General features: G+C 37.4%; 1 protein-coding gene across 10 annotated transcripts in view; it reads right to left on the minus strand.

Moving 5' to 3' along the window:
- USP48 (ubiquitin specific peptidase 48) overlaps positions 1 to 13,928 on the minus strand; it is a 72,192-nt gene that overhangs the window by 34,901 nt on the left and 23,363 nt on the right. For 5 of the 10 annotated variants that reach the window (XR_005019210.1, XM_036845901.1, XM_036845873.1 and 2 more), the window contains exons 9-10: positions 12,527 to 12,616; positions 1,546 to 1,725 (exon numbers count right to left, since the gene is read on the minus strand). The exons of 2 other annotated variants lie outside the window; for them this stretch is intronic. Coding sequence is in view for 6 of the 8 variants with exons in the window: in XM_036845901.1 (XP_036701796.1) it covers positions 1,546 to 1,725; positions 12,527 to 12,616 (270 nt within the window). In the remaining 2 variants the exon portion in view is untranslated. The remainder of the gene's footprint in view (positions 1 to 1,545; positions 1,726 to 12,526; positions 12,617 to 13,928) is intronic. 3 more of the 10 variants (XR_005019212.1, XM_036845893.1, XM_036845883.1) reach the window with 1 other exon arrangement.

Raw genomic sequence — 13,928 nt, forward strand, 5'->3', positions numbered from 1 at the left:
CATTTCTAACTAAAAAATTAAGATTTAAGATGTTCATTAATTTGTATAAGACGGAATATAAAATGATTCATAGAAGTTCACAAGAGAATATAGTAATGAATGACTAATGGAATTTAATGAATAAGTATTTTCTATTTTTGATAAAATAGATAAAAAGGAGCAATGTAAGCTGCATATAATGAGAGGCATTAAAACAATGGAATGGGATCCTCATACATGTAGAGTCTCTTTCTATTGAACTGTTTTAAAATTTAGGACTACCTATATGTAGAAGACAGGAGAGCCTTAATAATGCTTTTAATCCTACAATTTTCTCACTAAAATGAAACAGATCAAATAAACCTCAGTAAAGAACAGTCAAATAAAGCCGAATTTTATTCACAATTTAAAGCTACATGTCAATTTTGTTCCTAGTAAGAATATCACGATAAGAAAAAATATAAGCAAATGTTAAGAGCCTAAGTATTACTTAGGTAAAGTGGGAGCAAGATTGCTACATGTCTAAAATGTGGTTTAAAATTAGAAAATACTTCTAGCATCAAGCCTGGGTTGAGCGCTACTCAGAGCAGGCAAGCCCAGCACACCTCCCACTTTCTCTTTTCAAGCTTTACTGAGGTATAATTGATGAATAAAAATGGTATACATAAAAAATAGAAAATACTTCTTCAAATTACAAGAATATAGCCACCACATGGATATCTGCAGCAAGATTCCCCATGCCTTCCTTGAAAGCCAACCTCAACTGCCATGCTACTCCACCTTGGGAAAGTGGTACTGATCCTTTAAGAAAGAAGGGTGGCAGGAGACACACACCTATTCCCAATCCTTTTCTCTTTTTGCATCCCATTGTCTGAGCCTCACCCGAAAATGACAAACACGGTAAGAAAGTGATGAGAACCTCAGCCAAGATGGCTCCTATTGGAAGAACTGCACACTCCATTCGACAATAAATGGGTATGTAGCCCACGAAAACTGAGATGATGAGAGCTACATACTAGAATAATACTATTTCAGGAGGTATCATTTACAGCAGACCTCATTACTACAAAACAGCAAGCAGCTGATTCCCCACAGAGGCACTGCTCCACACTCTAGGGACGGAGTAAGATACTTAACAGGGAGGGGTAGACATTGCTCTGGGAACAAAGTTCCCCTGCTGTACTTATTTCCCCAAAATAAATGTCCTAACCCAGAGAAAAGGACTACAAATCCTACTATATTACATCTACTACTCATAATTTTTAGCTTAATACTCACCATCCTCTTCCCTAGCTGCCCACAATTAACCTGTTAATTGAAAATTAAATTTGTGCCTTCAAACTGTACTGAAAACATGACATTATGGAAACCATCTCTGGAGCAAAATCATTTTTTTAAAAAATTCAAGCATTACTATAAAAGATGTTCAGAGATTTCATGTGTTTAAGAAATGCAAATAGCCTTGATAGTCCATAACAATCTTGGGCCATAATAATTTATCACAAACATTTCTGGTAAAAAAAAAAATTATATTTTAAAAGGGCACTCACAACTTAAAGGTTTTACCTAGATCTTCCTCAATCCCTAGTTGTAATTTCTTCCCCTCCATCTTTTCTATGTCTTCGTCATTAAACTTATACCATTCACCAGACTGTGGATCTTTCACATGGGCAATGTAGTGACCGGAATAAGCACTCACTCCTCTGTGTATGAGGACTGCACTGAGTTCATACACATAGGACCCACCTAGGGAAGGAGAAAGGGGAAAAATGAAAGAAATTTTGGATAACATTATTTCTTCTTATAGCCTAAGCTTGAATTGTAATGATTACAATTCTTTATGCATCTGACAGAGTTCAAAATATGTCACCTAAGACTTAAAGAATTTAGTCTCATAAAATAATGTAGCAGGCATTGTTTTAAGCAGCTCACTGTATCAACTCTCCATTCCCTCTGCAAAATATACAGGTGGAAAGCTATGGCATTCTGGGCACTCAGGGTTACGAAGCTGTTCTGTAGTATACTTTCCCTTCTGCATTAACAGGCTGAGCCATATGCTTACCAAGAATCAGTTGTTCATATTTTCCAACTTATTACAAAAATTAACTACACAAAAACTAATAAGATTTGAGTGCAAAACTAAAAAGCTATTGTTTCTAGAAAAAAGAAAAATGTTTTTTAAAAATTGGAGATAAGTCATTAAGGAAAATTGCTTTCAAAATAGGTGTAGACAAGGGAATTCACTGGTGGTCTAGTGGTTAGGACTCGGTGCTTTCAATGCCGATGACATGGGTCTGATCCCTCGTCAGGGAACTAAGATCCCACAAGCCTCGTGGCACGGCCAAAAGAGGGGGAAAAAAAAATTGGTGTAGACAAGACAAATAGAAAATACAGAGAAAGAAACAATAAAAATCTAGACTGGGTTCTGCACTCAGATTTCTTTATAAGTATTTTAACTTATTAACTATCCCACTTTAAATAAACAAAACCGGGGCTTCCCTGGTGGCGCAGTGGTTGGGAGTCCCGCCTGCCAATGCAGGGGACACGGGTTCGATCCCTGCTGCGGAAAGACCCTACATCCTGCGGAGCAATGAAGCCCGTGCGCCACAACTACTGAGCCTGCTCTCTAGAGCCCGCGAACCACAACTACTGAAGTCGCATACCACAACTACTGAAGCCCGCGCGCCTAGAGCCCATGCTCCTCAACGAGAAGCCACCGCAATGAGAGGCCTGCGCAACTCAATGAGGAGTAGCCCCTGCTTGCAGCAACTAGAGAAAGCCTGCACGCAGCAACGGGGACCCAACGCAGCCAAAAATAAATAATAAATAAATTAAAATAAATAAACAAAATCTACATATCACAGCCTATCTACTATGCACATGGTTTATGCAAGAAGAGAAGGCTTTACCCATACATCAAAATATCAGCAAATGAATGAACATTTACGTTTTAAGATAAAATATTTTTAAGTTTGAAAAAAATCTTTTAAACATTCTAAACTTAAACCAATTATAGGGAGGAAATTGTATTTAAAGCAATCACTGCTACTACACATTTTATTAATAAAAATTAGAAAACAAATTCATCAGCAATCCTACAACACAGCCATAACCACTATTAATACTGAAACTTATAGATTTTTTTCTAACAAATATATCATTAACATCTTTCCACATCATTAAATATTCTTCTGAAAATTATTTATAGTGACTATATACAAGTACCACATTATATTGAACCACTCCCTCACTGCTGGACATTTAAACTGGTAGCATTTTATGGCCATTAAATAATTACCTTTGTCATAAAAATCTTTGCACACATATCTGTTTCATCACTGTAATTTCCTTAAAACTACAAGAAGTCAGTCATAAAGGTAGAGCCAGTCACTCATTCAACAAATAATAAACATCCTAGACACTGCTTTAGGCATGGAGAATACAGCAGCTGACTGAAATGACAAAGTCCTGCATTCTTTTAGCTCAGTGGGGGACACGGTAATGCAGATTAATACCTGAAGCAAAGCCCATCTAACCCACCCCAGCTGAAAATAAATTTAAAATACTAAGATAAAAATACTTTAAAATCTTTTAAGATGCAATGATCACCTGGCAACAAATGAAGAATTCTCAGAAGCCAAATACTATGTGAAGGCAGGAAGCTAGGGAGGTTAAGGAAAATGAAACCAATTTCCTCCTGAGAGTATTAGGTGAAACTATCAACTTCAACTGTTTTTTTCACATTTAAGAGGTTCGTGGGACCAGAGATCAAAGCTAAGATCCTTAAAAGGTGAGGCGTCTAGAAGAGGACTCACATCGTGAAACTAGGGTTCTTCAGTTTAAGAAATAAGGAGACACAGCAACAGTCAGCTCTACCCACCACCAGAGCCTCCCATCAAGCCTCTTAGATAGCCTCAACCACCAGAGGGCAGACAACAGAAGCAAGAAAAACTACAATCCTGCAGCCTGTGGACCAAAAACCACAGTTACAGAAAGATAGAGAAGATGAAAAGGCAGAGGGCTATGTACCAGATGAAGGAACAAGATAAAACCCCAGAAAAACAACTAAATGAAGTGGAGATAGGCAACCTTCCAGAAAAAGAATTCAGAATAATGATAGTGAAGATGATCCAGGACCTCGGAATAAGAATGGAGGCAAAGATTGAGAAGATGCAAGAAATGATTAACAAAGACCTAGAAGAATTAAAGAACAAACAAACAGAGATGACCAATACAATAACTGAAATGAAAACTACACTAGAAGGAATCAATAGCAGAATAACTGAGGCAGAAGAACGGATAAGTGACCTGGAAGACAGAATGGTGGAATTCACTGCTGCGGAACAGACTAAAGAAAAAAGAATGAAAAGAAATGAAGACAGCCTAAGAGACCTCTGGGACAACATTAAACGCAACAACATTCGCATTATAGGGGTCCCAGAAGGAGAAGAGAAAGAGAAAGGACCAGAGAAAATATTGGAAGAGATTATAGTCGAAAACTTCCCTAACATGGGAAAGGAAATAGCCACCCAAGTCCAGGAAGCGCAGAGAGTCCCATACAGAATAAACCCAAGGAGAAACACACCGAGACACATAGTAATCAAAGTGGCAAAAATTAAAGACAAAGAAAAATTATTGAAAGCAGCAAGGGAAAAACGACAAATAACATACAAGGGAACTCCCATAAGGTTAACAGCTGATTTCTCAGCAGAAACTCTGCAAGCCAGAAGGGAGTGGCATGATATACTTAAAGTGATGAAAGGGAAGAACCTACAACCAAGATTACTCTACCCGGCAAGGATCTCATTTAGATTTGATGGAGAAATCAAAAGCTTTGCAGACAAGCAAAAGCTAAGAGAATTCAGCACCACCAAACCAGCTCTACAACAAACGCTAAAGGAACTTCTCTAAGTGGGAAACACAAGAGAAGAAAAGGACCTACAAAAACAAACCCAAAACAATTAAGAAAATGGTCATAGGAACATACATATCGATAATTACCTTAAACGTGAATGGATTAAATGCCCCAACCAAAAGACACAGACTGGCTGAATGGATACAAAAACAAGACCCATATATATGCTGTCTACAAGAGACCCACTTTAGACCTAGGGACACATACAGACTGAAAGTGAGGGGATGGAAAAAGATATTCCATGCAAATGGAAATCAAAAGAAAGCTGGAGTAGCTATACTCATATCAGATAAAATAGACTTTAAAATAAAGAATGTTACAAGAGACAAGGAAGGACACTACATAATGATCCAGGGATCAATCCAAGAAGAAGATATAACAATTATAAATATATATGCACCCAACATAGGAGCACCTCAATACATAAGGCAACTGCTAACAGCTATAAAAGAGGAAATCGACAGTAACACAATAATAGTGGGGGACTTCAACACCTCACTTACACCAATGGACAGATCACCCAAAATGAAAATAAATAAGGAAACAGAAGCTTTAAATGACACAATAGACCAGATAGATTTAATTGATATATATAGGACATTCCATCCAAAAACAGCAGATTACACGTTCTTCTCAAGTGTGCACGGAACATTTTCCAGGACAGATCACATCTTGGGCCACAAATCAAGCCTCAGTAAATTTAAGAAAATTGAAATCATATCAAGCATCTTTTCTGACCACAACGCTATGAGATTAGAAATGAATTACAGGGAAAAAAACGTAAAAAGGACAAACACATGGAGGCTAAACAATACGTTACTAAATAACCAAGAGATCACTGAAGAAATCAAAGAGGAAATAAAAAAATACCTAGAGACAAATGACAATGAAAACACGACGACCCAAAACCTATGGGATGCAGCAAAAGCGGTTCTAAGAGGGAAGTTTATAGCTATACAAGCCTACCTAAAGAAACAAGAAAAATCTCAAGTAAACAATCTAACCTTACACCTAAAGAAACTAGAGAAAGAAGAACAAACAAAACCCAAAGTTAGCAGAAGGAAAGAAATCATAAAGATCAGAGCAGAAATAAATGAAATAGAAACAAAGAAAACAATAGCAAAAATCAATAAAACTAAAAGTTGGTTCTTTGAGAAGATAAACAAAATTGATAAGCCATTAGCCAGACTCATCAAGAAAAAGAGGGAGAGGACTCAAATCAATAAAATCAGAAATGAAAAAGGAGAAGTTACAACAGACACCACAGAAATACAAAGCATCCTAAGAGACTACTACAAGCAACTTTATGCCAATAAAATGGACAACCTGGAAGAAATGGACAAATTCTTAGAAAGGTATAACCTTCCCAGACTGAATCAGGAAGAAACAGAAAATATGAACAGACCAATCACAAGTAATGAAATTGAAACTGTGATTAAAAATCTTCCAACAAACAAAAGTCCAGGACCAGATGGCTTCACAGGTGAATTCTATCAAACATTTAGAGAAGAGCTAACACCCATCCTTCTCAAACTCTTCCAAAAATTGCAGAGGAAGGAACACTCCCAAACTCATTCTATGAGGCCACCATCACCCTGATACCAAAACCAGACAAAGACACTACAAAAAAAGAAAATTACAGACCCATATCACTGATGAATATAGATGCAAAAATCCTCAACAAAATACTAGCAAACAGAATCCAGCAACACATTAAAAGGATCATACACCACGATCAAGTGGGATTTATCCCAGGGATGCAAGGATTCTTCAATATACGCAAATCAATCAATGTGATACACCATATTAACAAACTGAAGAAGAAAAACCATATGATCATCTCAATAGATGCAGAAAAAGCTTTTGACAAAATTCAACACCCATTTCTGATAAAAACTCTCCAGAAAGTGGGCATAGAGGGAACCTACCTCAACATAATAAAGGCCATATATGACAAACCCACAGCAAACATCATTCTCAATGGTGAAAAACTGAAAGCATTTCCTCTAAGATCAGGAACGAGACAAGGATGTCCACTCTCACCAATATTATTCAACATAGTTCTGGAAGTCCTAGCCACGGCAATCAGAGAAGAAAAAGAAATAAAAGGAATACAAATTGGAAAAGAAGAAGTAAAACTGTCACTGTTTGCGGATGACATGATACTATACATAGAGAATCCTAAAACTGCCACCAGAAAACTGCTAGAGCTAATTAATGAATATGGTAAAGTTGCAGGATACAAAATTAATGCACAGAAATCTCTTGCATTCCTATACACTAATGATGAAAAATCTGAAAGAGAAATTATGGAAACACTCCCATTTACCATTGCAACAAAAAGAATAAAATACCTAGGAATAAACCTACCTAGGGAGACGAAAGACCTGTATGCAGAAAACTATAAGACACTGATGAAAGAAATTAAAGATGATACCAACAGATGGAGAGATATACCATGTTCTTGGATTGGAAGAATCAACATTGTGAAAATGAGTATACTACCCAAAGCAATCTACAGATTCAATGCAATCCCTATCAAATTACCAATGGCATTTTTTACAGAGCTAGAACAAATCATCTTAAAATTTGTATGGAGACACAAAAGACCCCGAATAGCCAAAGCAGTCTTGAAGCAAAAAAATGGAGCTGGAGGAATCAGACTCCCTGACTTCAGACTATACTACAAAGCTACAGTAATCAAGACAATATGGTACTGGCACAAAAACAGAAACATAGATCAATGGAACAAGATAGAAAGCCCAGAGATTAACCCACGCACCTATGGTCAACTAATCTATGACAAAGGAGGCAAAGATATACAATGGAGAAAAGACAGTCTCTTCAATAAGTGGTGCTGGGAAAACTGGACAGCTACATGTAAAAGAATGAAATTAGAACACTGCCTAACACCATACACAAAAATAAACTCAAAATGGATTAGAGACCTAAATATAAGACTGGACACTATAAAACTCTTAGAGGAAAACATAGGAAGAACACTCTTTGACATAAATCACAGCAAGATCTTTTCTGATCCACCTCCTAGAGTAATGGAAATAAAAACAAAAATAAACAAGTGGGACCTAATGAAACTTCAAAGCTTTTGCACAGCAAAGGAAACCATAAACAAGACGAAAAGACAACCCTCAGAATGGGAGAAAATATTTGCAAATGAATCAACGGACAAAGGATTAATCTCCAAAATATATAAACAGCTCATGCAGCTCAATATCAAAGAAACAAACACCCCAATCCAAAAATGGGCAGAAGACCTAAATAGACATTTCTCCAAAGAAGACATACAGACGGTCACGAAGCACATGAAAAGATGCTCAACATCACTAATTATTAGAGAAATGCAAACCAAAACTACAATGAGGTATCACCTCACTCCTGTTAGAATGGGCATCATCAGAAAATCTACAAACAACAAATGCTGGAGAGGGTGTGGAGAAAAGGGAAACCTCTTGCACTGTTGGTGGGAATGTAAATTGATACAGCCACTATGGAGAATAATATGGAGGTTCCTTAAAAAACTAAAAATAGAATTACCATATGACCCAGCAATCCCACTACTGGGCATATACCCAGAGAAAACCGTAATTCAAAAAGACACATGCACCCGAATGTTCATTGCAGCACTATTTACAATAGCCAGGTCATGGAAGCAACCTAAATGCCCATCAACAGACGAATGGATAAAGAAGTTGTGGTACATATATACAATGGAATATTACTCAGCCATAAAAAGGAACGAAATTGAGTCATTTGTTGAGACGTGGATGGATCTAGAGACTGTCATACAGAGTGAAGTAAGTCAGAAAGAGAAAAACAAATATCGTATATTAATGCATGTATGCGGAACCTAGAAAAATGGTACAGATGAGCCAGTTTGCAGGGCAGAAGTTGAGACACAGATGTAGAGAATGGACATATGGACACCAAGGGGGGAAAACTGCGGTGAGGTGGGGATGGTGGTGTGCTGAATTGGGCGATTGGGATTGACATGTATACACTGATGTGTATAAAACTGATGCCTAATAAGAACCTGCAGTATAAAAAAACCAAAAAAAACAACAACAAAAAAAAAAGAAATAAGGAGAAATGAACCTACCCTGCAGAGGAAATAGTAGGAAAAAATTATCTGCCTTATACTTTGACTCTTGGAGTGAGGAAAAAAACAAATATCTGTTGCAAGTTTTTAAGAATCTAGCCCTCATGAATATTTCAACCAAGAATTCATACTATCTAGGAAGACAGAAAAACCTCAAGCCAAGAGTTTAGTTTGACGTGGTCCTAGAATGAGTGACAGTTCTAAGGAATATGAATTCAGTCCAACATACACATAAACACACACAAACACAACAAAACACAAAGGACACAAGTCACTATAACTGAGAGGCAGGAAACAACAGATAAAAAACCCATGAAGTTTTTCATCTCAGTTACTGGAAAAAGTAAAAATAAGTAGAACGTTAGTTTAAAGAAATAAATGATAGAATAAAAAACTAAAAGTAAGGAATAAGAGATTATAAAAAATGAAAGTAAGATGTGATACAGAACCAAATCAAGCTTCTAGAAATGAAAATTACAATAACTGAAGGTCAAAACTCTACGCAAGTTTTAACAGCGCGATTAGGTTTGCCTAAATAGAGAATCATTAAAGTAGAAGGCAGACCTGAAAAAAGTTATGTAGAATGCAGGACAAAGCAAGAGTTAGGAGACATGGATGGCAAAGTTAAAATCTTAATACATGACTAATGTAATTCCAGAAGGAGAGATGAATGAATGGAAAAGAGAAAAAATTTTAAGACATAATGGTTGAGAAATTTATCCTTTAGGGAGGATAAATACACGAAAATTCAACCCAAACAGGTCACAGTGGCACTGCAAAACACCAAAACAAAAACAAACAGACAGACAAAAGATCTTCAAAATCAGACAAAATAAAACAGGTCACCTATAAAGAAAGAAGAATTAAACCACAACCAACTTTCCAACAGCAACAAAGGAAGCCCTAAGACAACAGAATCTCTAATTGTACTGAGTGAAAATAACTGTTAATCCTTAGAGTAAATTTCACAGCAAGAAATAAATAGATACTTCCAGACAGTATGCTGAAAATAACTTGATACCAACAGACCCTTACTAAAGGCATTTTTACAAACTTAATTCTGTATTTTAAAAAGTGATTCCAGGGGCTTCCCTGGTGGCACAGTGGTTGAGAATCTGCCTGCCAATGCAGGGGACACGGGTTCGAGCCCTGGTCTGGGAAGATCCCACATGCCGCGGAGCAACTAGGCCTGTGAGCCACAACTACTGAGCCCGCGCGTCTGGAGCCTGTGCTCCGCAACAAGAGAGGCCGTGATAGTGAGAAGCCCGCGCACCGCGATGAAGAGTGACCCCCGCTTGCCGCACAGAGAAAGCCCTCGCACAGAAACGAAGACCCAACACAACCAAAAATTAATAAATAAATAAATAAAGGAATTCCTTAAAAAAAAAAAGTGATTCCAGATGGAAGGTCTAGAATATTAAAAGGAATGATAAACAAAGGAGGTAGGTAAACTAACACCAATAGTTCTACAGATAATAAGGCATCCTATGAGGGCTATTGTGTGTGTGTGTGTGTTTGGCAGCTGTGGCCACACCAAGCGGCTTGCAGGAGCTTACTTCCCCAACCAGGGATGGAACCCAGGCCCCCGGCAGGGGATTCCCCTTATGAGTTTTTTTTAAGGTGGAACTAAAACACATATGAAAACAATAAACAACTTAGGAGAATATCGATTTCCTAGTGGTTTGAGGTCTTTGTACTGTTTTCAGAGGGTAAAGTTGTTAACTTTAAGAGTTAGGTATGTTATAATTTCCAGGTTAATCACTGAAAGAACAAAATAGTAATAGCAAACAGCCCAGCCCAGGTTGTACCCACCAGGTGGGCACTTCCACACTCCACGTTTTAGGGCTTACCTAGACTCACCTACCCACTCTTCTTTCTACTACACTGCACTCTCCCAATCACTTCATGGAAAAGGTGAACGAGAAACAACCTCTCCACTCCCAACCTCAGGGAAGAAACAACCTCTCCACTCCCCAACCTCAGGGAACCTAAAGAAAACTCCTTAACCCTGAGCAGAGCAACAGAAAGAGAATGGGGGGAAGTGTCATGGTGTTAAATTGGCCGGGTTCTTATAGCGTGAGTGAGCAAGGGAACCTCAAGCAGTGAACTTGATCTGTGATGATACCTAACTAGTAGGGACCCCAGGTGCCTGACAGAAAGAAACCTGAGGTCTCCCTGAAGGAGGTGGCTTCATCCCAGCCCTAAGTGAATCCCTGTAAAAAATTTTCCAGGGACTTCCCTGGCAGTCCAGTGGTTAAGACTCTGCACTTCCACTGCAGGGGGGCACGGGTTAGATCCCTAGTGAGGGAACAAGATCCCACATGCCATGCAGTGCGGCAAAAATAAAAAATAAAAATTTTCCAGAGATAACCAGGTACGGAAGACATGGCAACATTAAAATAACCAAATCAGACAGCAAAAATAAACCTGAATAATATTCCACCAATGTCAGTCATGGATTATAAAACTGGGCTTTCTATGTTTAGAGAAATGAGAAACTTGAAAATATATGCAAGTGACAGGGAACTATAAAAAGTGATGTAAATCTGAATTAGAGGAATTAGGAGTGTAAATAGATGAACTGATCCAGTTAAAAGATCAAAACTGTCAGATTGGATTTTCTCATATAAATTTGAAATTCTCCAAAATAAAAAGGTTAAGAAGACAGACAGACACACCTGTGGTGTTTTTCTCCAGCGATCAATGGCCCAGATGAAGGAGCAGAGGAGGCAGATTAAGATTTAATGATGGGTTAGATTTCGCCTGGCTATATCCCAGGAGGCAAAAGGGTAAACTAAACTATAATGTTTAGGGGTACAAGCTTATATGGTAAAACGCTAAAGCAAAAAAATTAAAAAGTGATTGCCATATAAGTCAGATTACTGGCTATATTTCAGGAGGAAGGAGATTGCAACTGGGCGGGGCACACAGGAATCTTTGGAGTATTGGGAATGTTTTCTTTCTTGACCTGGGTGGTACTCATGAAGATATTCACTTTGTGATAATTCTCTGAGCCATACATTTTTGTATTTTAACTTCGATGAATGTGTTACATTTTATAATTTTAAGAAGAGGAAAAATAGGATGGAATAAGATGTATGAAACTTAAACTATGGAAGAACAAGGTAGCTTATGACCCTCAGAAGGGCTGAGGCAGACTGAAAGACAAAATTACTGAAGGAGAGAAGTTGTTAATGAGGTCAGTTGAAGACTGTCTACAACAGTGGTACTTAGTAGTATTCCCTAAATTATTAATGAAGACAATAAACCACAGAAGTATTAGCAGTAACTGTGACTCTATTACCAATAGACATCACGGTTTTCATTATCACATTACCATTGTTGCAGATAACCTGATTTTATACTTATCAATTTATTATACTCATCAACTTAAGAATTACAGTGGTTTTGACCACTGGAACCTGTTCTTTGGTTTGCACCTATATTACTGTATTACAAATTTGTCTCAGTATTTTGATAACTACATTTAAATGTAATTGGTTTCTGGGACTTCCCTGGCAGTCCAGTGGTTAAGACTTCACCTTCCAATGCAGGGGGTGCGGGTGCGGGTTCGATCCTTGGTGGGGAGCTAAGACCCCGCGTGCCTCGTGGCCAAGGAACCAAAACATAAAACAGAAGCAATATTGTAACAAATTCAATAAAGACTTCAAAAATGATCCACATCAACAAAAATCTTTAAATGTAATTGGTTTCTTCTAAAATTCTATGAATTTTATTCAGACTCTTAAAATGGTCTACAGGGGTATTAAAATCCCCAAGAAATATGGCAGGAGTTGAGTGAGAGGGTAAGCTGCTAAATGTTCAAGGTATGAGAATCCCTCTGTCCACATATCTCTGTGTATCTGCAGGTTCGCTAAAGAAGCAAATGAATTCTCCTTTCAAAAATAGATCATCTTTTAGATCTATCTTTTCCACTTTGTGTGGATATGTGTGTGTAGACACATATGAATAAGAATTTAGGAAAATATAAATACTGGTTATCTGGGTGATAGAATTACAAGTGGCTCTTATTTATAACTCTTCTTTATGCTTTTTGAATTTTCCTAATTATCTAGAATGAACCTTGTACAATTATAACAAGTTAATTTGTTTCTAGTATTCTACCTATATGAGGTAATACATTTGTATAACAAACATTACAAAAGGGTGTGAACAGGTCTATAACTACAAACTACTGGATTAATTTTACCAGTCATAGCTAACAATTCTAAACTATGAATTTTTATTTCACTAATTAAAAATAACTTAGTAATCCAACATACTAAAATTATATATACAGCTTTTTTGACCTATTATGGTCAAAGGTTTTCTTTACAGTATAAATTGGACAAATATATAATAAATTGAATAACAATAAGAACTATTCAAAATCATACACTGGAGTCAAGGAAAAGAATAATTTGGGAATTCCCTGGCGGTCCAGGGTTAGGACTGGATGCTTTCACTGCAGTGGCCTGGGGTTCAATCCCTGGTCGGGGAACTAAGATCCTACAAGCCACACAGCGCAGCCAAAAAAAAAAAAAAAAAGGAAAGGAATACTTTTACATCTCCTAAGTTTCTGACCCTGAGAAACCACTAAGCCATCAGGCTTCTCTAATTTCAAATAATTACCTAAACAAAGGAGGCAGGCAGCAAACTACTATGTAAAGTGAACTACTGCTAAGTTTATTCATTCAGCCAAATATAATAGTAACAAAGTCCAGCAGCAACATCTACAATAGTTTCCTTCTTCCACAGGTGTAAATTTTAAACTCCAGTACTGATTAGAGAGCACCATACATTTTAAGGCTTAAATATTTATCACATCACTTCCCCCAACCTCCCCAATCATTTCTGTTGAAGGTTTTATTTTATGGCTTGCTTCTATTTATAAGCTGCCACCAGAACCTTTTTACG

The sequence above is a fragment of the Balaenoptera musculus genome, chromosome 1, assembly GCF_009873245.2.
Source record: "Balaenoptera musculus isolate JJ_BM4_2016_0621 chromosome 1, mBalMus1.pri.v3, whole genome shotgun sequence".
Classification (NCBI taxonomy): Eukaryota; Metazoa; Chordata; class Mammalia; order Artiodactyla; family Balaenopteridae; genus Balaenoptera; species Balaenoptera musculus.